This window comes from Lucilia sericata, unplaced genomic scaffold, assembly GCF_015586225.1.
Source record: "Lucilia sericata isolate MDLA Ls3-8-SP2 unplaced genomic scaffold, ASM1558622v1 Contig002112F_arrow, whole genome shotgun sequence".
NCBI lineage: Eukaryota > Metazoa > Arthropoda > Insecta > Diptera > Calliphoridae > Lucilia > Lucilia sericata.
Genome location: NW_023995962.1, coordinates 49,947 through 74,884, shown reverse-complemented (window position 1 = coordinate 74,884; position 24,938 = coordinate 49,947). Strand labels below are relative to the sequence as shown.

The following is a 24,938-nucleotide window of genomic DNA, read 5'->3' as shown; positions in this document are numbered from 1 at the left end:
CAAACTTTCTTTTACCACTGACATTTGGTCGGAACCCAGTGCTGGGGTTTCTCTTTTAAGTTTGACAGCACATGGTATATCATTGGAGTTCCAAAGAGTAAATATTGTACTCAGGTGTGAAAGCATCGAAGGCAGTCATACTGGCGATGTTATAAAATCAACTATACTTTCAATGATAAATGAATGGCAAATTTCTGATAAAGTACACTGCGTTGTCCATGATAAAGGGTCTAATATGATTAGAGCAATGAATCTTACTAACTTTTTGCACATAAACTGTTCCGTACATCAGCTTCAACTTGTATTAAAAATGCTTTAAACTTAAAAGAAATTCAAGGGCTTATTGCGACTAACAGGAAACTAGTCTCACATTTCAATCACTCACTTTTGGCAAAGGAAAAGCTGAGTAATATACAAAAAACAAGCTGAACCAAAAACCTCTTGGTGTAATACAGGATTGTCCAACCAGGTAAATGTGTCATAAGTTACCGACAATAAACGGCTTCGATTTAAAAGTTTTTTGTGTTAAAAATTGGAGCCGTTTAGAGTCGTTAAGGAGTCCCCATAAAATAAATCAAATTTATGTTTTTGTAGATGGAATAGTACATATATATGATGGAAAGATTATTGAAAATTAAAGACTCAATAATATTGTATCTTAACAACTACGAGCAACTTTCCATAACTCTCGATGATTGGAAAATAATGGAAAAATGTGTAAACATCTTAAAACCTTTTGAGGAGGTTACTCGAGAACTTAGCAGTTCAACTATTTCGATTTCGTCGGTTATACCATTAATACACATTCTCACATCTAAATTAAATAAAGAAAAATCATTGGAAAGCGGTCCACCTTATGTAGCCAAAATAATTGAAACGCTTATGTATGAGCTGAATTTCAGATTTTCTGATTTAAGACAAACACCAATATTTTCAATATCAACATATTTGGATCCAAGATACAAACTAAAGTTTTTTGGCGAGGATGATAAAAATAAGATTCGCTCTGAACTTGTAAAATTAATACATCAAAATTATTCCGATGTTGAAGTGTGCAATTCTTCAACAAAAATAACAGAGAAAACTACTTTAATAGCTAATGACAACGACGCAGGTCCCCATAACGCTTCATCACAAATACAAGCTGATATAGAAATGTTTTTAAATGAAGACAGCAGTGATATTGAATACGAAGTGGATGAAATATTAACAGTTTCTGAAATAAACGAGATATTAAAAGAATATGATAAGGAACGAAAAGTTCACATTTCCCAAGACCCACTACTATGGTGGAAAAAAAACTGTTTAAAATATAAAATTTTAGTTCCGGTAGTACGTCAGTTTCTATCCACTCCCCCCGGAAGTGTTCCTAGTGAACAATTATTTAGTGGAGCTGGGTTAATATATGATACTCGACGCTTCAATCTTAAAAGTGACAAAGCAGCAAAACTTTTATTTATAAAATATAATTTGGCTCAATTAAATTTTGAATATTAAAGGGTTTGTTTTAAATAATAGTATATTTATCATTAAACAGTTTAGTTGCTGATATAATTTTTTAAATCTAAATAAATATTAACACCCTTATTCATAAACAACATTTTATTTTATAAAGGTTTATAAAACAAAATTTTGATTTATAAACTGTTTATAAAATATTTTTTATGAATAAGGCCTTTAGTATACTTGGAATAAGCAGCCAAAATCAGTAATGAAACATGAATTATCTAGTCGTATTACTAGTAAGTGGAAATTAATTAATTTCAATTAAAATAACTTATGTTTTTAACTAAAATATTTTTAATTTTTTTTGTATTTTATTAACGATTTTTGTGTAAATTTAGTTTGTAATATTGAATTCAAATAAAAACAAACATAACTTTTTTGCAAAATTTGAATTAAAAATTTCTCTTAGGTAATAATTTCGGTATATATTCGCATTCGCTTTCGTATTCGCAAAATTTTAAAATTACTATTCGCTTTCGCATTCGCATTCGCTAAACTAGCATTCGCAACATCCCTAGTCTATAGTGTAGTCTATAGACTAGTCTACGGAAAATATTATTGTTTTTACTACAGTCCAGGCTATAGTGGGGTGTTCTATAGTTTTTACTATGGTCTGATCTAATATTAAATATAATCATCCTTTGTAGTATCTTTAATTTCCATTTAATCCACCAAATTCCAAGTAATTTATTTATAATCAATCAACAAAAACGGATTAAACCCTTATCTCTCTTATAAGCCGTTTATATAAAACAAAAGTAAACTAATCTGCCCACAATAAATTGTCTTACATTAAAATAATTATACACAAATTTCAATTTAAATTACTTTACTATTTCGCCAAAAAATAAGCCGTGTCAATTTTCATTTGAAATTTAATACTAATTAGCAAAAAAAGCTTAAAATATGCAAATAGATTTATGTAATAATAACACCTATAAATAGAGCGTGGGAAAGGTGTGTATAAAATATTTATTAGATTTTGCATCTTTTTCCATTGAGCTGTAAAAATAATAAAACTGATTTAATTATTTGTAAAATATTTATGGTTTTTGTGGTTTAACAAAAATTTTTAACCACAAACGTTTTTTTGTTAAATAATTTTTTCCTGTGATTTAATATTATTTTAGGGAGAAAATTCATATAAAATTATTTGAGATTGTTATTATTCACTTTAATGACCTACAAATATCTTTGTCTTATTGGGATTTGAATTCAAATGACAAATATCTGTGTTAATTTGCTGTTTTTGTAGCAGTAGTATTTTGTTTGTTGTTTTTCTAAATTTACTGAGTCATTTTATTTTAATCTTTTTTAAAAATGACCCACCCACCTAAAACTTAAAAAAAACAACGAAAATGTGTTAAAACATGTAAGACACCTGCTTCTTAATCATAATTTTTCCACACTTAAAATATTGGAAAAATTTTAAAAATATTCTATTGTTTAACTATTACTAGCATTAGCAGTAATTTTAAATATAATAATATTTAAAGTCAAACTATTTGCTGAAAGCAATAAAATTATATGGTTTCTTTATGATTATTTAAATATCATTAGGTTGGTAGCTAAAAAAAATATTTTTGTTTGAAATTTTTCTTAAAATAATTTTTTTTATTTTTCTCTCTTTTCAGGTAAGTCACTTAAAATGAAGATTTCTGTTATTAACTTAAAAAACTGTAAGTTTATTTTTAAAAATATTTTTTTTTTTAAATTATTTTGGAAAGCAAACAACCTCCCTATTAGAGAAAAACTGCAATTGTATTCCTTTTTTTCTACTAACCAGCTGAAATAAAAGAATTAACAAAATGATTCATGATCCAAAGTTGTGTCTAGTCAATTGTTTGAGCGGTGTGACTACAACAATATTGTTCAAAAGTTAAACAACTTTCATGTTTGTTATATTTAGGAATACATACTTAGAGGCGAATTGGCCCACTGTGCTTTGCTATAGTATGCCTTATAGTCTCCACTATAGGCTGTTCTATAGTATCGACTGCTGTTTAAGTGTGATCGATAATCTCAACTAAAGTTTGCTGATCTATAGTCTGGACTATAGTTTGATCTATATTCTCCGACTATCGTCTGATCTATACTACTCTCTAATCTTTATTCTAATATGTAGTCCCGCCTATAGTCTGATTAATAGACTATACGGTTATTAATAGTTTAGACTATAGTCCGATCTATAGTCTCGACTATCTTCTGATCTATAAGCTCGACTATAGTCTAATCTATAGTCTCTACTATAGTATGATTAATAGTTTATACTATTGTCTGATCTATAAGGCTCGACTATAATCTGATCTATGGTCTAAACCATAGTAGGATATGTAGTCAAGACTATAGACTGATCTAGACCCCAGACTATAATGTGATCTATACTTATACTATATTCAGATTTGACTATATGTTTAATCTGTACTCTAGATTATAGCTTCATCTATAGCCCTGACTATAGTTTAATCTGTAGTCTTGACTATGGTCTAGACTATAGTTTCATCTGTAGTCTCGAGTATAGCCTGATCTAGTTTATAGTGTGATCTATAGTCCCGACTATAGTGTGATGCATAATTCCAATTAAAATGTGATCTATAGTCCGATATATTCTGATGTACAGTCTCGACTATAGTGTGATCTGTAGTTTCGACTATAGCCTGATCAAGACTATAGTGAGCTCTATAGGCTAGACTTTATTCTAATTTATAGTCTCGACTGTAGTCTGATCTATGGTATCGAATATAGTTTTAGCTGTAGTCTCTACTATAGTCCGATTAATAGTCTAGACTATAGTCTGATCTTTAGTCACCACTATTGTCTGACTATAGTTTAATCTAGACTAAAGCTTGATCTGGACTATAGTTTGATCTGTAGACTAGACTATAACCTGGTCTGTATTGCCCATTAAGAATGTATTCTAGTCTGGTTAATAATCTAGACTATATTTTGATCTATAGTCTCGACTATAGGTCTGTATTGCTCTATAGTCTAGACTTTATTCTAATTTATAGTCTCGCCAGTAGTCTATTCTGTAGTATCGACTATAGTTTTTATCTGTAATCTCGACTATATTCTGATTAATAGTCTAGACTATAGTCTGATCTATAGTCACCACTATTTCCTGATCTATAGTTTAATCTGTAGTCGTGACTTTATAATGAATAATAATATGACTAAAGCCTGATCTTGGACTATAGTTTGATCTGTAGACTTGACTATAGTGTGGTCTGTTTTGCCCATTTAAGACTCGATTCTAGTCTGGTTAATAATCTAAACTATAGTCTTATCCTATAGTCTCAGCCAAAGTTTTTGATCTCTAGACTCGGCTATAATCTGGTCTGTATTGCCCATTAAAGACTATAGTTTGGACTAACGTCTGATCTTGGACTATAGTTTGATCTCTAGACTTGATTATAGTCTGGTCTGTCTTGCCAATTAAAGACTCGATTATGGTGTGGTTAATAATCTAGACTATAGTCTCGACTAAAGACTGATCTTAGACTATAGTTGATATGTTGACTCGACTATAGTCTGATCTGTCTTGCCAATTAAAGACTCAATTCTAGTCTGGTCTATATTCCCAAGGTATCAGCAAAAGTTGCTTCAGATTCAAACAATACTGTTTAAATGTTAACTTGAATGTGTCTATTGAATACAATTAAATTGAAACAACAACAGTAATAACACATAATAACAATTGGTGCTGGCCCCCAGTTAATCATCATGCCACAAGACATGAAACCCATATATTTTTTTCTACAACAAATTTTTTTTTCCTATTTTTTATTGTACAACATTAATCGCCATGAAATAATAAAAAATTACCACAAATAAACAACTAAAAAATGTTTTAAGGGGGAAAAAAATATATTTCAAATAAATATGAAAAAATTGCCAAAAAAACAAATTTGTATAGACATTAAGGTCGAACAGATAAGACAAATTTTGATAGAAAACTGTTTGCTAAAATATTATATATTTAAAACATTTTCAGAGCAATTTGTAGATTTTGTTTCTAATAATTTGTTGTTTGAAAATTTTTGTAAAAATTATGATATTTTTTTACAAGAAAATTTTTGTTCTCAATTTTGCAAAATGTTGCATTTTATTAGATAACAAACAATAACTTCAAAATGTGTGTGTTTTATCATGTTGTTCAATAATTCTTAAGGATTTTTTTTAAATTCGTTGCTTTTTTTAAGGAAAATAATTAAAAAGGGCAAAAAAGTGCAAAATTGTTTGCCTTATATACAAGCCTTATTAAGAATGCCACATTTTTCATATGCAAAATATTTTTATGAAAATATTTAATAGTTTATTTTTATGTTTATAGTGATCTTTTAAAGTTCGTGATCTTTTAAAATTATTGAAATAGGGCAAAAAAAAAGTGCAAAATTTTTGCCCTAAACGCTAGCACTATTAAGAAAGTCATTCATTTACATTCTTATTCATATGGAAAATATTTTATAAGGAATATTTTAATTATTTTTTGAAAATATTTCACAAAACTTTTAACATTTTACAAATTCCCTAAAAAAAAAACATTTGTAATTTTAACCCCTTTGATAACAAGTTCATTGAACCTTGTATTTGTTTACAACATTTAATTTTTTACATTTTTTTGTATTTTGAGAAAAATTGTATATTTTTAAATTATAAATTGGTCACGTACTCCCAAAAAATGCTAAATGCATAGAAATTGCGTTTTAATTGTAAAATTGTTTAAACGTGATTTTTTTCTTTTAAGTTTGAGACAAATATAAGAATAAAAAGGCAATGTTAAGGAATAAATCTTGATAAAGTAAAACAAATAGCGGAAAGAATTGTCTACGAAAATAGTAATTAGAAGTAAGTAATTAGAAGTAACAGTAATTAATGAAGTTTGTAAAGTTTTAGGGATGATGAACTATTTATATTATTAGAAGTTGTTAACTAGAAGTTTATCTACAATAAATCTATTAAGGTTGAGGATCAGGAGCGATTTAATGTGGTTTTAAAGCAGTATTTTAAACATTATCAGGTTATAATTTATAAATGACTTAAAGTATTTTAGGTTTTTGTTACACATTAACTGTTAGCTATATAGTTCTTGGAATATTCTCGATTAAAAATTAAAGATTATAAGTATTAATATTTCTTTATAAATTCTAAAAGGATTTTAAATAATTACAATTATAGAAAGAAAAATTACTATTTTTGGTATCGGGATCTAAATCTTGGAATATTCTCGATAATATGTAGACATAAGTAAATATTGGTATTTATATATAAATTCCAAAAGGATTTTGAAAAATTAGAACTATAGAAAGAAAATAACTATTTTTGATATCGGGAATTCGCTTAATGTTGATCGAAATCTTGGAATATTCTCGATTAAAAGTAGTACTTGATAAATTTTACGATTTCTTTATAAATTCCAAAGGTAATTGAAAATTACAATTATAAAAGAAAAATAACTATTATTGATATCAGGAATTCACCTAATGTTGATCCAAATCTTGGAATATTCTCGATAATATATAGACATAAGTAAATATTGGTATTTCTTTATAAATTCCAAAGGATTTTGAAAAATTATATTAGAGAAAGAAAAAATAACTATTTTTGATATTAGGAATTCGCCTAATGTTGATCGAAATCTTGGAATATTCCCGATTAAAAGTAGAACTTGATAAATTTTACGATTTCTTATAAATTACAAAAGGATTTTGAAAAATTACAATTATAAAAGAAAAATAACTATTATTGATATCAGGAATTCACCTAATGTTGATCCAAATCTTGGAATATTCTCGATTAAAAGTAAAACTTGATAAATATTAGTATTTCTTTATAAATTCCAAAAGGATTTTGCAAAATTAAAATTATTTGATAAACTTTTTTCATAAATGAATATAGATAGTAAGAAAAACAAACTATTTTTGATATTAGGAATTCGCTTAATGTTGATCCAAATCTTGGTATATTCTCGATTAAAAGTAGAACTTGATAAATATTAGTATTTCTTTATAAATTCCAAAAGGATTTTGAAAAATTACAGTTATAGAAAGAAAAATTACTATTTTTGATATCGCGAATTCGCTTAATGTTGATCCAAATCTTGGAATATTCTCGATTAAATGTAGACATAAGTAAATATTGGTATTTCTTTATAAATTCTAAAGGATTTTGTAAAATTACAGTTATAGAAAGAAAAATTACTATTTTTGATATCGCGAATTCGCTTAATGTTGATCCAAATCTTGGAATATTCTCGATAATATGTAGACATAAGTAAATATTGGTATTTCTTTATAAATTCCAAAAGGATTTTAAAAAATTTCAATTATTTGATAAACTTTTTCATAAATGAATATATATATTAAGAAAACTAACTATTTTTGATATCGTGAATTGGCCTAATATCGATCAAAATCTAGTCATGAGATTGTCAAGGGCAACGGAATAGTGTAACTGCATTATATTACTGCAATGGCTTTAAGCTTTCTTTAACTATCGTAAAAAGATTCCTGGAGATGCGGGGCATCGATCCCCGTACCTCTCACATGCTAAGCGAGCGCTCTACCATCTGAGCTACATCCCCTGATGAAAAAGTTAAAACTTTTAAACAATTTTTTTAAACATTTTTCCAATAAATATTTTAAAATCATTGCACGTACTTTAAATAAAATGCATTTAAAAACTTTACACGTTTTTCGGCACTTACAAGGGTCACTACTTATGTTTTGCGGCGATATAAATAAAGAGATAATTATCATCGGAATAGTATTTGATGGTTTGCAAAACAATATAAGGTTTAAAGTGATTACAAAGACAGACTTTAAAACATCCGTTTAAAACTCCTGGGAGCTGGTGATATGAAATTGATCAAATGTGATTTGAATAGATCTGACACAATATGGATTTGTTTTAATTTTCTTTAAAAAATGTCATTATTTTGTTATAGAGATTAAATTTAGAGAGTAAATTTAATAGCATTAAGTAGAGATTAAAAAAACGAGTATCACTTTGCAAAAATATTGATTTTGGAGATGCGGGGCATCGATCCCCGTACCTCTCACATGCTAAGCGAGCGCTCTACCATCTGAGCTACATCCCCTTGATGTAAAATTTATAAAAATTTAATTATTTTATAATTTTTTTTTTAAATTCAATCAAGTGCACAAATTAGTTGCATCTAAATCTTGTTTAATATGCAAGTAATGACTTACACTTAGTTTAAGTTCAAATTGAAATGATATAAATTGTTATTGGAAAAATACTAAAAAATCGTTGACAAGATTTATATGAATGAACATTATTCATAGCAGATTACGTCAGTCGAGCCGGTAATTTATTATTGGGAATCTTACTTAGTTCCTAAAGATGACAGCAGGAATTTTTGGAATTAAGATTAGGTCTGTTCTGCGAATATTTTATGATGGATTTAAAGCAAATCTTTAATTTAAGGAACTAGGATCTTCTCTGAAAAGTTAAGAAAAATCTCTCGTCGATTGAAAGCTCGTTTTGAAGATCATTCTGTATATTGAATATAAATATTTTCAAACGCTTTATGCTCAAAAGCTTTGGATACTTTGAACTCTTTCTTTAAATATCTTCAGTAAAAAAGTAGATCCTGGAGATGCGGGGCATCGATCCCCGTACCTCTCACATGCTAAGCGAGCGCTCTACCATCTGAGCTACATCCCCTCTTGTAATTTACACAATTTTACCAAAATTTTTTTTACAAAAATTTCCAACTAAATTTTAAACAAATCAATTACCACTAGCAATGAATTTTGGCTAATGCATTGTGTATAGGAATTATAATTGAAAAACAAATCACGTACTTCAAAGTTTCTTTAAGTGCATTTTGAAATTTTCAATCAATAGTTTTTATTTAAAACTACTAAAAGCTTTAACTCCGTAGAAAACTTTTAGTGCTTAATACTTTAAATAATTACTGCCAAAATGTTTGAAATTTACTCAACTTTTTTTTACCAATTCTTTAAATTTTTTTTCAGTTAAAGTATTTAAACTTTTTCTCTAGCAACCACAAAACTTTTTTAGATTTTTTTTATTAAAAAAAGCAATTTTTTTCTTTATTTCTTATTTTTTTTGCTTGCTTATTAGTTTTATTTTTAATAGAGATTATGGTAGGTTATGGTTCAAAAGTATGTTAATAAATATAATCTCAAGTAGTCACATAAATAACTATATATAAAAAGCAGTGATCAGCACTAATAGTGGCCAAAGGCCGTCTAAGTAAAAAAAACAATGAAAATTCATTGTTCACACTAACAAATTTAGAGAATACTTATTAATAAATTCTCTACATAATTTTAAACTCCTTCAAAGCTTAAGCGAATGTTTACGTTCTCTTTGTGCTGGCCACTGTTGTTATATAGTTTTATACAAGTATATAACATACGTGTGTAGCTATGTTTATATTTGGCTTAAAACGCAAATACCCATAGTTCTAAAGTATACAAAACAATCGAAATATGTTCTCTACAATAAAACCGATAAACAAAAATACTAAAATAAACAATAATTCCAAACAACAAAAATTGGTAGCGGTTACCAAAAAAAAAAAAATAGTTGAAAAAAATAAGTTAACAATTGTTATCAACTAAAAGAATTGAATGGCAAATGAATAACAGAAAAAACGGAATAATAGATAAAGAAATTCTTTAGCTGCGTTCACACGAAATATTTGCCAGAAAAAGTGTAATCTTAAAAAAAAAAAAAATTTAATTTCACTTTTATTTAAAAAAATTTGAATAAATTGAAAAACAACTGGATAATAGGGTTTTAAAAAAAAGTTAGAATGTAAGTATATGAGTATGTTTTGATTGTGGATTAGATTTCTAATTATAAAACATTTTACCTTAATTCCGATATTTTTTAAAAAAGACTAGACTATAGACTATATTATAGACTAGTCTATAGACTAGATTATAGACTAAACTAGACTATAGACTAGACTATAGACTATACTATAGACTAGACTATAGACTTGACTATAGACTTAACTATAGACTTGACTGTAGAATAGACTAGACTATAGACTAGATTATAGACTAGATTATAGACTATAGACTAGACTATAGACTATACTATAGACTAGACTATAGACTATACTATAGACTAGACTATAGACTAGATTATAGACTAGACTATAGACTAGACTAGACTATAAACTAGACTATAGACTAGACTATAGACTAGACTATAGACTAGACTATAGACTAGACTATAGACTAGACTATAGACTAGACTATAGACTAGACTATAGACTAGACTATAGACTAGACTATAGACTAGACTATAGACTAGACTATAGACTAGACTATAGACTAGACTATAGACTAGACTATAGACTAGACTATAGACTAGACTATAGACTAGACTATAGACTAGACTATAGACTAGACTATAGACTAGACTATAGACTAGACTATAGACTAGACTATAGACTAGACTATAGACTAGACTATAGACTAGACTATAGACTAGACTATAGACTAGACTATAGACTAGACTATAGACTAGACTATAGGCTAGACTATAGACTAGACTATAGACTAGACTATAGACTAGACTATAGACTAGACTATAGACTAGACTATAGACTAGACTATAGACTCAACTATAGACTAGACTATAGACTAGACTATAGACTAGACTATATACTAAACTATAGACTAGACTATAGACTAGACTATACACTACACTATAGACTAGACTATACACTAGACTATAGACTAGACTATAGACTAGACTATAGACTAGACTATAGACTAGACTATAGACTAGACTATAGACTAGACTATAGACTAATGCGTTTACATTATACACAGTCTAGTCTATAGTCTAGTCTATAGACTAGACTTTAGACTAGACTATAGACTAGACTATAGACTAGACTATAGACTAGACTATAGACTAGACTATAGACTAGACTATAGACTAGACTATAGACTAGACTATAGACTAGACTATAGACTAGACTATAGACTAGACTATAGACTAGACTATAGACTAGACTATAGACTAGACTATAGACTAGACTATAGACTAGACTATAGACTAGACTATAGACTAGACTATAGACTAGACTATAGACTAGACTATAGACTAGACTATAGACTAGACTATAGACTAGACTATAACTAGACTATAGACTAGACTATAGACTAGACTATAGACTAGACTATAGACTAGACTATAGACTAGACTATAGACTAGACTATAGACTAGACTATAGACTAGACTATAGACTAGACTATAACTAGACTATAGACTAGACTATAGACTAGACTATAGACTAGACTATAGACTAGACTATAGACTAGACTATAGACTAGACTATAGACTAGACTATAGACTACTAGACTACTATAGACTAGGACTATAGACTAGACTATAGACTAGACTATAGACTAGACTATAGACTAGACTATAGACTAACTAGACTATAGACTAGACTATAGACTAGACTAGACTAGACTATAGAAGACTATAGGACTAGACTATAGACTAGACTATAGACTAGACTATATACTAAAATATAGACTAGACTATAGACTAGAATATAGACTAGATAATAGCCTAGACTATAGACTAGACTATAGACTAGACTATAGACTAGACTATAGACTAGACTATAGACTAGACTATAGACTAGACTATAGACTACACTATAGACTAGACTATATACTAAACTATAGACTAGACTATAGACTAGACTATAGACTAAACTATAGACTAGACTATAGACTAGACTTTAGACTAGACTATAGACTTGACTATAGACTGGACTAAAGACTAGACTATAGACTTGACTACAGACTGGACTAAAGACTAGACTATAGACTAAAACTATAGACTAGACTAAAGACTAGACTATAGACTAGACTATAGACTAGACTATAGACTAGACTATATACTAAACTATAGACTAGACTATAGACTAAACTATAGACTAGACTATAGACTAGATTAAAGACTAGACTATAGACTAGACTATAGACTAGACTATAGACTAGACTATAGGCTAGACTATAGACTAGACTATAGACAAGACTATAGACTAGACTAGACTATAGACAAGACTATAGACTAGACTATAGACTAGACTATAGACTAGACTATAGACTAGACTATAGACTAGACTATAGACTAGACTATAGACTAGACTATAGACTAGACTTTAGACTAGACTATAGACTAGACTATAGACTAGACTGTGTATAATGTAAACGCATTTTTAGGAAATAAGTGATTTAAATAAAAATATTAATAAATGACTAATAGATAATTGATGTATTACATTTTATCTGTAATTTACTTTATGTTTCTCTACACATCATTGCTCTGACATGTATCAACCGATTTGATGGACATGTTAAGGCCATAACCTAAATGCACTTGTTTGGCGCCAGATATTGACAACAGACCTTTAATATTAAGCTAACATGTGTCTGTTTGATTTGTTATATATATGTACCAATATTTTGTTAATCTATTTTTATTAAGAAAAATTGGTTAAAATATTTTATCGAAAATTGTGAAAGATTTCCAAGACAAAGATGGGAAATGTTTTGACAGCTAAATAAACATTAAGATTTTTAATGGTAATAAATAAAAAGCAAAAATAAAACTTGTACACTTTTTTGAATGGTCATTTATATTAATTTACAAAAATCAGTAAAAGATCATCAAGAGGGCTCTCTGTGACTTACTGCCAATATATTAAGATTCAAATATCTTGGAAGCGATGTTAATCCAGATATTAGTTCCCTCAGGGACACTGATGGGAAAATTCTAAGAAAATAAACTAAAATACTAAACATTTCGATTAGGGATCGCAAAAGCGATACAAATTTTTGAGACATAAAAAAGTGATCCTGGAGATGCGGGGCATCGATCCCCGTACCTCTCACATGCTAAGCGAGCGCTCTACCATCTGAGCTACATCCCCTGATGGTAATATTCAAAACTTTTAAACAAACGTTTAAAAAATATTTACAATAAATATTTTAAAATCACTGCACGTACTTTTAGTGCATTTAAAAGTTGTACACGTTTTGAACACCTACAAGGGTCACTACTTATATTTTGAGCAAACATAAGTTAATATGGCGATCAAGTTAAACGGATCAAGTGTGATACCAACAGACCCATTACTAGGGCGATTTGATCTTGTTTAATGTAAATATGTTTAAGAAAGTAATGCCAAAATAGCAGTAATATGTTGAAGAAGATATGAAGATCACTTGGAAAAAAAAACAAAGAACTACTAGAGATGCGGGGCATCTCGGTTTCCAATTGAACATTTGGATAATTAATATTTCCATCAAAATATTTCCAATTTATTTCCTTACTTTATAAAATAATTGCAACACGTTTAAAGAAACATCTTAAAAGAAACTACTAAAAATATCATCAAGGAAAAAAATGTCTAAATCATGCCTTCAAAATGGCACTTCCTGTCCATAAAACTCAACCACACAACATCAAACTCATACATAAGTTGTTTTGAGTCGTCAGCCCATCAATATTCATTCGCATATTAATTGGGATGCAGCGCGGCAGGGATGGTAAGAGCGTAAATTTACAATAAGTACACTCGAATATATAATGCTACCCTTTAAATGTATATTATACAAAATTTTCCAACCCTGTCATATCTATACTAACAGCAGACAAGCTGCTCCTCATGCTCTCTATCACACTCTCTAATGATGCTTAGTAATCATCATTAAATAACTTTCATGTTCATGCAGCATTGCATGAGTGTTAGGAGAATTTTGTCGTTAATCACTTAAAGTAAAATAGAGTTTAATACTTTTCAAAACATCCTTTAGACGTTTTTGGTTGCTGGGTTGCTCGTTTGTCATTAATCAATTTTCCCTAAACAAAAACTGAACATGGCAATCAGTCCGTCCATCCGTCTGTCAGTCATTCATTCTTTCGCACTCAATGCTGCGTTAGTTTTAATATAGGGAATTATTTAAGAAATTAGTAATAGAGGAATTTTACTACATTTTTCCCTTTTCTTATATGTTGGAGAACTATTATTTAGACAAGCCCTAAAGTCCATCATTTAGTAGTCATTTGGCAGTAATAAAAATAAATATAAGTTTGTGTTTTTTTTTTGTGAATAAAAGGGGAAGTTAAGAATTTTCCTGTGACTATAATGTTTTATTTTTTAATTTTACTCATTAGTCTAAAGACTGCTAGAAATGCTTTTAAGGCAGAGTTCCCCGACGTTTTTCAAATTGTTTTTCTTGTCTATAGAATTATCTACAGTCCAGACTATAGAATGATTAATCTATAGTATTAACTATAGACTCATCTATAGTTAATTCTATAGACAGATCTATTGTCAAGACTATAGACTGATCTATAGTCAAGACTATAGACTGATTTATAGTTAAGACTATATACTGATCTATAGTCAAGACTATAGACTGATCTATTGTCAGGACTATAGACTGATTTATAGTCAAGACAATAGACTGATCTACAGTCAAGACTATAGACTAATCTATAGTCAAAACTATAGACTAATCTATAGTCAAGACTATAGACTAATCTATAGTCAAGACTATAGACTAATCTATAGTCAAGACTATAGACTAATCTATAGTCAAGACTATAGACTAATCTATAGTCAAGACTATAGACTAATCTATAGTCAAATCTATATATAATCATTTGTAGTAGACTATAGACTAATCTATACAAATCTATATATAATCATTTGTAGTCCAGACTATAGATTGATCTATAGTCCAGACTATTGACCGATCTATAGTCCAGACTATAGTCTGATCTAAAGTCTAGACTATAGTCATTAATGTATAGTGATCTAGAGTCCTATAGATTATAGACGGATATATAATACCATAGTCTGATCTATAGTCCAGACTGTAGTCAATAATGTAGACTGATCTATAGTCAAGACTATAGACTGATCTATAGTTAAGGAAATAGACTAATCTATAGTAAAGACTATAGACTGGTCTATAGTCAAGACCATATACTGATCTATAGTTAGGACTACAGACTGATCTATAGCCAAGACAATAGACTTATCTATAGTCAAGACTAAATACTTATCTATAGTCAAGACTATAGAGGGATCTCTAGTCAAAACTACAGACTAATCTATAGTCAAGACTATAGACTAATCTATAGTAAAAACTATATCGTAATCTATAGTCAAGACTATAGACTAGTCCATAGTCAACACTATCGACGAATCCATAGTCAAGACTATATACTAATCAACACTCAAGACTATAGACGAATCTATAGACAAGACTGTAGACTAATCGATAGTCAAGACTGTAGACTTGTCCATAGTCAAGACTATAGACGAATTCCTAATCAAGACTATATACTAATCTATAGTCAAGACTATAGGCTAATCTATAGACAAGACTATAGACTCCAGACTATATCTATAGTCCAGACTATAGACTGATCTATAGTCCAGACTATAGACTGATCTATAGTCCAGACTATAGACTGATCTATAGTCCAGACTATAGACTGATCTATATTCCAGACTATAGAATGATCTATAGTCCAGACTATAGATTGATCTATAGTCCAGACTATAGACTGATCTATAGTCCAGACTATAGACTGATCTATAGTCCAGACTATAGACTGATCTATAGTCCAGACTATAGACTGATCTATAGTCCAGACTATAGACTGATCTATAGTCCACACTATAGACTGATCTATAGTCCAGACTATAGACTGATCTATAGTCCAGACTATAGACTGATCTATAGTCCAGAGTATTGACCAATCTATAGTCAATACTGTAGACTGATCTATAGTCCAGACTGTAGTCAATACTGTAGACTGATGATCTGCAGTTGAGACTACTGGTCGATCTATCAAAAATAATGATTTGTATGTTTTATACAAATATGTATGTCTCAAGCATCCATCAACAATTTAGGAATCTCTGCTAAAAAGTGGGAATAATTACTTCTCATTTATTTTTTTGTTCCATAAATTTTACACAAATTATACATGAAACTAAACTCAACTCATAACATTAAGAGATTTTAAAATACATACTAATATTTTTAGAATTTGTATTTAAGGAAACAAAAAAAAAATGTTTCTACTTACTACACACTCACTAGTAAAAGCCTAAAGGCTTTTTTCTGGTTACCACATTCATTCCCTCGTATGTGGCAGCCAATGTCGTTTACTGCAGATTCTGTAATTTGTTGTCTTTCTTCTGCTGTGTTGAGGATTTTTGCATTTTTTTTTTGTTCTATTTTGCCATGACAAATCCTTTCTTCTTTTGAGATTCTCTAAAAATATTTACAACTTTTTGTTGCATTTTTTATGGAATTGTGTGTGTGTGTGTTTGTGAGAGATAGTTTTTAGTAGTTTTTTCTAGGCATTTCCTGTTTTAGGTTTTTTCTGTAGTTTTTATAGTTCTTGTTGTTTTTTTTTTTAATTTTCAGTTTTCTACTTGATGACTAATGTACGCATGCATTTGTAGCAATTTGAAATGATTTATATGTATATTTTACTGCATTTTTTCCTATTGCTCAAATACTGTAATCTATCATTTTGAGATTTAAACATTTTGTCATATTACAGAAAATTTTAATCTATTTTAGAGATTATAGGTTTGTGGCAACAGAAGAAGATCAACAACATATTTTCTATTTATTATTAAAAAAAAGATAGAAAATAAATGGAAACTGTTGGAAAAATTCTTGGTTAAATGTAAAACTTTTTTTACAGAAATGTTTTAGAGTGATAACATTTTGCTAAAGTAATTTCGAATATTTTAGCGAATCTTAATAAAATTATTTTTGGACTTAAAAAAAAAATTTGTCTATAGTAAAAAAAATTTTTTGGGAAAATTTAGATTTTAAGTGAAAAATTGGAATTTTTAGAGATATATCAAATTTTTAGAGAAAACTCTGTTTTTAATGAAAAATTTAATTTTTAATAAAAAAATTAATTTTTAGGGAAATTTTTCATTTTTAGTGAACAATTAGATTTTTAGTTAAAAACTGATCTATAGTCAAGAATACCAAGAGTCCAGTATTTAGACTCATTAATAGTCCAAACTTTGGACTAATCTATAGTCTAGACTATAAACTGATGTATTTAAGCCTATTGTTTTAATGTATTCCTTATTATTGACCTATAGTCGAGACTATAGACTGATCCGTAATCCAGACTAGATAGTGGTCTATAGACTGATCTATAGTCTAGACTGCAGTCTGATCTATAAATCAGACTATATACTAATATATAGTGCAGACTATAGATTAGTATATAGTCTGATCTATAGTCCAGACTATAGATTGATCTATAGTCCAGACTATAGATTGATCTATAGTCCAGACTATAGATTGATCTGGACTATAGATCAATCTATCTATTAATCTGGATCTATATTGATCTATAGTCCAGACTATAGATTGATCTATAGTCCAGACTATAGATTGATCTACAGTTCAGACTATAGATTGATCAATTGTGCAGACTATGGATCAATTGTGCAGACTATAGATTGATCTATAGTCCAGACTAGAGATTGATCTATAATCCAGACTATAGATTGATCTATAATCCAGACTATGGATTGATCTATAGTCCAGACTATAGATTGATCTATGATCCAGACTATAGATTGATCTATTATCCAGACTATAGATTGGTCTATATTGCAGACGATAGATTGATCTATAGTCCAACAATATATTGATCTATAGTCCAGATTATAGATTGATCTATAGTCCAGACTATTGAGTGATCTATAGTCCAGACAATATATTGATCTACAGTCCAGATTATAGATTCATCTAAAGGCCAGACGATAGATTGATCTATAGTCCAGACTATAGATTGATGTATAGTCCATACTATAAATTTATCTATAATCCAGATATATTTCAGCCTATATATATTTCAGCGTGATCAGTAGTCGAAAAGTTCGACTGATCTACAGTCCAAACTATAGAGTAATCTGTATTTCAAACTTCAAATTGATCTATCCTCCAACTTATAAAGTAATCTATAGTCCAACCAGTAAATCGATCTGTATTAAATGATAATCTATAGCACAGACTAATCTATATTGCAGACTTTAGAGTGATCTGCAGTCCAAACTATATATTGATCTATACTCCAGATATTCTTTTTATATATTCATTCATAAAAACCTTATTAATTGTATTTTTATTTTCTTTTCTATTTGCAGGTAAGCAAATTATTAAGAACATTATGTAATATCTAAACTGTAAGTAAGTGTTAATTAAGCCTGAAAACAAAAGTTGATAAAATAAAAATAAACCTGGAGATGCGGGGCATCGATCCCCGTACCTCTCACATGCTAAGCGAGCGCTCTACCATCTGAGCTACATCCCCCGATAAAATAAATACTATATATATAAATAAACTATTTACATTAAAATAAATACTTTTTATGAAAAAAATACTGCAAAACAAACATATAAAACAGAAAACACAGTTACTTTTTTGCAATTCAATGTCATTAATTGATCACGTAGCTTTGATTACCTTTTGCGCCCAACCGGTATATTGCATACAAATTATGCTGCATATTGAACAAAGTTAATTGACCAATGACTACCAACAACAACAAGCTTTGTTTTGTAAATTGAATAGATTTTCAAACAAATTAGTAGTAATTTGTTGGCATTAAGTAGTGGATTATTAAGACGTATAGTAAAAAAGGTATTGGAGATGCGGGGCATCGATCCCCGTACCTCTCACATGCTAAGCGAGCGCTCTACCATCTGAGCTACATCCCCTTATAGAAAATTTTTTATATTACTAGATTTGTATTTGAAAAAGATTTGAAATTTTTAAATAAAATTAATTATTTAAACAAATATTTTTTGAGCTAAACACGTATTATTTCTTAAACAAAGTGCATACCAATTAGCTATAAATAGCTTTTATTTAAACCGCTTACTAAAATTGCAAAAATATTGTTAAGTTTTTTAGAAACTCTCTCAAAATAGCTTTAGATTACAGTTTTGTATAAATTACAACGCCTAAGCACAGTTCTTTAGCTGAATTGTTCTAATAATAGCTAAGGTGAAATTTGGCAACATAGCAAATTTATTTTACTATTAATAGCAAATTAATAAGTATTATAAAATTATTTTTGGAGATGCGGGGCATCGATCCCGTACCTCTCACATGCTAAGCGAGCGCTCTACAATCTGAGCTACATCCCCTTGTTGAAAAATTTCGATAATTTTACTAGATTATAGAAAAAAAACTTTTGCAAGAAACTGCAATAGAATAAAAATTAAGTACATTTTAAAAATCCACAAATTAAAACTAGTTTTTAGTCTAAATTTTTTGTTATAAACCTTTTTTAACAGTTAATTTTCAAAAAAAAATCAATTTGGAGATGCGGGGCATCGATCCCCGTACCTCTCACATGCTAAGCGAGCGCTCTACCATCTGAGCTACATCCCCTTATAAAAAACGAAACAAAGTAAAAAAAAATCATATTAAAAATTTTGTGAAAATTTTTGTTAACAAATTTAGTTTTCTTTAAAAAAATCATATAAAATAAGTCACGTTTAAACTATTGTTTGAAAAGTGCATACTAATCAAAATTTAATTTAACATTGACTAAAGCGTTAATAGTTTCAAATTACGTGCACGCTTAAATTAATTAGTGTAATTTGAAAAGTAAATATTGAAAGAATATTTATTTAAAATTACTTTTCTAAAAATGATCACCAATGGGTCTCGAACTCAAACCTTAAGTTTAAGAAGTATTAGTTCTTTATGCTTTAGAATTGTTCTAAAAATAGCTATGAAAATTGGCAACTAAGCAAAATTATTAATAAAGTTAAGATCTGTTTTTACAATTCCCATTTGCTAATTTTTCTTATAACCAAAAAACACCTAAAGTTTTCAAAACTTATTGATATGTTTAAACGAAAAATTATGCAATATTTTAAACTTACTATTAATTAGTATGCCTTTATAAACTATATAGTAAAACGTGATTAATTTTGTTAAATAAATTTAAAATAAACAATTTTGTAAATAAATATTAAAAAAAATCAAATTCAAAAGTGTTTTAAAATAGCCTCAACTTCTTTGCAGCAATTTTCATCGTGGGGATGTAGCTCAGATGGTAGAGCGCTCGCTTAGCATGTGAGAGGTACGGGGATCGATGCCCCGCATCTCCAATTGATAATTTTTTTTCTTATATTCTATATAAGTTAAATGGCCTTGTTGCCAATTTTCAAATCTATTAATAGAACCGTCTAGCTAAAGAATTGTGCTTAGGTGTTGTAATACAATCCAGTTAGAAATTGATACAGCTTAATAGGAAGATCCAGAAATTACTGAAGTGTCATCACTACACTATTAACTTTAATGGTTAATAGTTAATTTCTATGCAGTTAATACGTTATTAGTTAAAATTTAATTAAATGCATATAAATCGATTTCTTTTATAAAAACTTGTATTCGTTGCCAAATGTTTACTGAATTTTTTAGGAGCCATCTATAAGGGGATGTAGCTCAGATGGTAGAGCGCTCGCTTAGCATGTGAGAGGTACGGGGATCGATGCCCCGCATCTCCAAAACTCTTTTTTAGCTAAACAATATGTTTTAAATATATTTAAAAAATATATATATATTTCTGACAAAATAAACATATTTTTAACTTATAAGTTTAAATTTTGGAGAGTAAACATATTCTTCATTTATCGCTCTAATTACAAACAGTTCGAAAATACCGTTATTTCCATCGTGGGGATGTAGCTCAGATGGTAGAGCGCTCGCTTAGCATGTGAGAGGTACGGGGATCGATGCCCCGCATCTCCAAATTACTTTTTATTAAATTAAAATTCATATTATGAAGGATACAACCAATTCCAATAAATTCCATTTTGATTATGGAAAAATTTATAAATTTCCTTAAAAATTTAAGAAAAAATTATATTTGGAGATGCGGGGCATCGATCCCCGTACCTCTCACATGCTAAGCGAGCGCTCTACCATCTGAGCTACATCCCCATGTTTGGAATCTCAACACAACTGAAATTATGGGAAATATTTAACAAATAGTTCATATAAAATTATTCAAAAAATTTAAAAAAAAACTAGGCACGTTTTTTAAAATTATATTAAAGTAAAATGCATTTTTATGCATTCAAATAAAATGGAAACTATTTCATCGAAAATATTATTTTGGAGATGCGGGGCATCGATCCCCGTACCTCTCACATGCTAAGCGAGCGCTCTACCATCTGAGCTACATCCCCATATAGAAATTTTTCTGAAATATTATCAACATTAATCAGTTACCCATTAATGTTAGAAGTTAAAAATAGAACATAAATAATAAAAGTGCTTTTGAAAAGGTATTATTTATATAATTCTCGTATGCTTTTTTCACATAATTGTTATGAAGTTTTCAAAGTCGTATCTATAACTTCAGAAATCACAAATTGTAGGGCTATTTTTAAACATATATCGTTTAATAGTCGATGTATATATTTACATATATTTTCTGTCCGATTTAACCTTGAACTAGTTTAACTTATAGACGTTTCTATAAGTTCATTAATCAAATATAGATTTATATTTAAAACTTTTGCAAGATCATCTATTATTAAACCTGAACATATTTCAAGTCTAATACATATATTAACTCTTTTTCAAATAAACCCCTTTATTTTGTATAATTTACATTTTCGAAATTTTTTAAAATTCAATTTTAAAAATTTCTGGAGATGCGGGGCATCGATCCCCGTACCTCTCACATGCTAAGCGAGCGCTCTACCATCTGAGCTACATCCCCAAGTGGTGATGAATAAATTGAATGTTGGTGATTAAGGAACTGGAAATAGTTTTTAAATAAAAATATTTTTAAAATTTAAATTTTTTTAATACAATTAAATTAACTATTTTTTTAACTTTTTAATTTAAATTTAAAATAAATTTCTAAAAGATTTTGGAGATGCGGGGCATCGATCCCCGTACCTCTCACATGCTAAGCGAGCGCTCTACCATCTGAGCTACATCCCCATAAAATTATTAAGGCATTTTAAATTCATATGAGTAAAAAATTGCTAGTAAAGTGAAATTTGGCAACGTTGCTATTAGAATTTATAGGTTTATTCGAGCATAATTTACCAGTTATGGAAGTAATTTATAAGAAAACTTTAAAAGTAAAGTTAATTTTCTTGTTTTAAATACTTTATTTAGTTGTGAAAAAATGTAAAATAAAAATCTCGGTTGGAGATGCGGGGCATCGATCCCCGTACCTCTCACATGCTAAGCGAGCGCTCTACCATCTGAGCTACATCCCCTTATAAAAAATTCAAAAGTTTTAATCGGTTTGCGATTAACGGTTTATTTAATTGAACTATTAATTGTTTAAGTTGTAGGCCCCCAAATATTAGTAGATCATTTCTTTACTATAAGTTTCTTTATAAAATCCTTCTAAAAATCGACTGTTCTTTATCCGATCTGAAAGGACATATTACGTTTTTGAGTCAAATAAATAGTTTGAGAAATTCGGAATTTACTATATGGTTCTAAATTTGTTTTAAGCAATCGCCAATAAAGATTTTGATGAAATCGGATGAATGAAAGTTTTATAATAGTTTAATTAATATTATTAATGTTTTTATCTTAATTACAATGTTAAAGTTTTTGAGAATAAAAAAGTTTCTAAAAATCTTATCTGGAGATGCGGGGCATCGATCCCCGTACCTCTCACATGCTAAGCGAGCGCTCTACCATCTGAGCTACATCCCCTGGTAAAGAAAATATGAATTTACTTACAATACAATTGTCAATTTTATAATATAACGGTAATTTGTAACGGTTTTTACACTAGAATATACAGTTTTAAAAATTTAGAATCCTTTCCAATAATTTAAGTTAAAATTTATAACTTTGGGGAAGTGAGGCTAAAGAAAGCATATTAGTTATATTGCGGCAGCTATTAACAAAGGTTGAAATTAAACTTGTTCCGCTCCAGATATTGCATTAGTGGAACTATGGTGTTGTTATCAGAACATGGACTTACATATGTATATACAAAAGATTTTGCAATTTTTTAAATATTTTTTTAGTATTTGAAACTTCTATATTTCAATTAAATATAATTAAAATTAAAAAAAATCAATTCTGGAGATGCGGGGCATCGATCCCCGTACCTCTCACATGCTAAGCGAGCGCTCTACCATCTGAGCTACATCCCCCATATATAAAATGAACTCATTCAAATACACATACGTCAAAGTTATTTAGAAAACTAAAACTTCAAATTTATACACACAAAAGTCCACAATAAAGTCTTAAAATAGTTTCCGAAACTAATCAAACTAATGCCAGCTAAAAAGAAAACAAGTTGGTTCAGTTTTTATTCAATAATTTTAGCCTAAAGCAGCAGTCAAGAAAAAACACACACACACATAAATACCTAAAGCTTTTTTTAATCAAACAAAATTATCACAAAGAAATCAAAAGGCAGACAGAAAGACAGACAGACACAAGACGTCAGAAACAACTACAAAAAGCTTTTTACCAAATGTATTTAAAACATTATAATATTGACCGTTATTTAAATATTCATAAGAACTAACAAACATTTGAAGACCCCACCACAAAGAAAAATTCACTTTTATTTAAAACAATTTCCCCTAGAAACAATTTTTGACTGTCTGTCTATCACTTTCTCATCAGTACCTGTCTTTTACGTCATTTTATTTCTTGTTTTGTTTTCAAACTTTTAGCTAATTTATTCCATTTTTTTATTATTTATTTACTTTTATTTTTCATTCCTTTTTTCGGTCTATTTTCTATACATAGTTTTTTTTTTAATAATCAAGTCTAGTTAACACTAAAAATTATAACTGGGTCAATACTTGTACGTGCTTTATTTTGCTAAGTCTTTCTTTTAAACTATTTATAGTTATTGTTATTGCTGGCAATTTATCGTTTCATTGAGGAAACCCTCTTCTTCAGTGTCTACAGCAGAGAAAAAAAAAACTGTTATTGTATACCAAGTTGTACTAGTTTATTTTGTAGCCATCTATCAATCTTCAATTATCTAAGCTCTTCTCAATTGTTATCTCTCATTTATAATCAGTTTTTTTTTTGTATTATAAATTGTTTTTTCTATATAAATTTTTGTTTATTTCTTCCTAATTTTTTTTCTGTAATCAAACACTCAAGTTAAAGCATTAGACAACATCAAACGTCATGTTAAAATTTGTACGTAATTAGATATTGATGATAAAGTTGTGAGCTTATTTATAAGGAAAATATTAACCCGTTAAGAAGCGAACATTTTATAAAAAAATAATAGAAAAATCTTTAAGGCAGACAATTTTTTTATAGAAAATCTTCTGATAATCTTTAAGACATAAAAT

The 24,938-nt window shown here is 28.8% G+C and overlaps 1 protein-coding gene and 16 non-coding genes across 17 annotated transcripts; 4 read left to right on the top strand and 13 right to left on the bottom strand.

Annotated features, from left to right (window-relative positions):
• The first annotated feature begins 615 nt into the window (after positions 1-615).
• LOC119613408 (zinc finger BED domain-containing protein 4-like) lies at positions 616-3,144 on the top strand. Its single transcript, XM_037969442.1, has 2 exons — positions 616-1,397; positions 3,141-3,144. The coding sequence occupies exons 1-2, from the start codon at positions 616-618 to the stop codon at positions 3,142-3,144; spliced, it is 786 nt and encodes a 261-aa protein (XP_037825370.1).
• Positions 3,145-8,016: 4,872 nt separating this feature from the next.
• On the bottom strand, positions 8,017-8,089 carry Trnaa-agc. Its single transcript has one exon. It is a non-coding gene; the product is annotated as a tRNA-Ala (tRNA).
• A 443-nt stretch (positions 8,090-8,532) lies between these two features.
• Positions 8,533-8,605, bottom strand: Trnaa-agc. The gene has a single exon. It is a non-coding gene; the product is annotated as a tRNA-Ala (tRNA).
• A 517-nt stretch (positions 8,606-9,122) lies between these two features.
• On the bottom strand, positions 9,123-9,195 carry Trnaa-agc. The gene has a single exon. It is a non-coding gene; the product is annotated as a tRNA-Ala (tRNA).
• A 4,203-nt stretch (positions 9,196-13,398) lies between these two features.
• On the bottom strand, positions 13,399-13,471 carry Trnaa-agc. The gene has a single exon. It is a non-coding gene; the product is annotated as a tRNA-Ala (tRNA).
• Positions 13,472-18,845: 5,374 nt separating this feature from the next.
• On the bottom strand, positions 18,846-18,918 carry Trnaa-agc. Its single transcript has one exon. It is a non-coding gene; the product is annotated as a tRNA-Ala (tRNA).
• Positions 18,919-19,252: 334 nt separating this feature from the next.
• Positions 19,253-19,325, bottom strand: Trnaa-agc. The gene has a single exon. It is a non-coding gene; the product is annotated as a tRNA-Ala (tRNA).
• Positions 19,326-19,931: 606 nt separating this feature from the next.
• Positions 19,932-20,004, bottom strand: Trnaa-agc. The gene has a single exon. It is a non-coding gene; the product is annotated as a tRNA-Ala (tRNA).
• Positions 20,005-20,659: 655 nt separating this feature from the next.
• Positions 20,660-20,732, top strand: Trnaa-agc. Its single transcript has one exon. It is a non-coding gene; the product is annotated as a tRNA-Ala (tRNA).
• Positions 20,733-21,058: 326 nt separating this feature from the next.
• On the top strand, positions 21,059-21,131 carry Trnaa-agc. Its single transcript has one exon. It is a non-coding gene; the product is annotated as a tRNA-Ala (tRNA).
• Positions 21,132-21,302: 171 nt separating this feature from the next.
• Trnaa-agc lies at positions 21,303-21,375 on the top strand. Its single transcript has one exon. It is a non-coding gene; the product is annotated as a tRNA-Ala (tRNA).
• Positions 21,376-21,494: 119 nt separating this feature from the next.
• On the bottom strand, positions 21,495-21,567 carry Trnaa-agc. The gene has a single exon. It is a non-coding gene; the product is annotated as a tRNA-Ala (tRNA).
• Positions 21,568-21,742: 175 nt separating this feature from the next.
• Trnaa-agc lies at positions 21,743-21,815 on the bottom strand. The gene has a single exon. It is a non-coding gene; the product is annotated as a tRNA-Ala (tRNA).
• A 466-nt stretch (positions 21,816-22,281) lies between these two features.
• Positions 22,282-22,354, bottom strand: Trnaa-agc. The gene has a single exon. It is a non-coding gene; the product is annotated as a tRNA-Ala (tRNA).
• A 154-nt stretch (positions 22,355-22,508) lies between these two features.
• On the bottom strand, positions 22,509-22,581 carry Trnaa-agc. Its single transcript has one exon. It is a non-coding gene; the product is annotated as a tRNA-Ala (tRNA).
• Positions 22,582-22,792: 211 nt separating this feature from the next.
• Positions 22,793-22,865, bottom strand: Trnaa-agc. The gene has a single exon. It is a non-coding gene; the product is annotated as a tRNA-Ala (tRNA).
• Positions 22,866-23,243: 378 nt separating this feature from the next.
• On the bottom strand, positions 23,244-23,316 carry Trnaa-agc. The gene has a single exon. It is a non-coding gene; the product is annotated as a tRNA-Ala (tRNA).
• Positions 23,317-24,938: the final 1,622 nt, after the last annotated feature.

Excerpts from the sequence above, each read along its gene's own strand:
- LOC119613408 (XM_037969442.1), top strand. The coding sequence starts at position 616 with ATGGAAAGATTATTGAAAATTAAAGACTCAATAATATTGTATCTTAAC.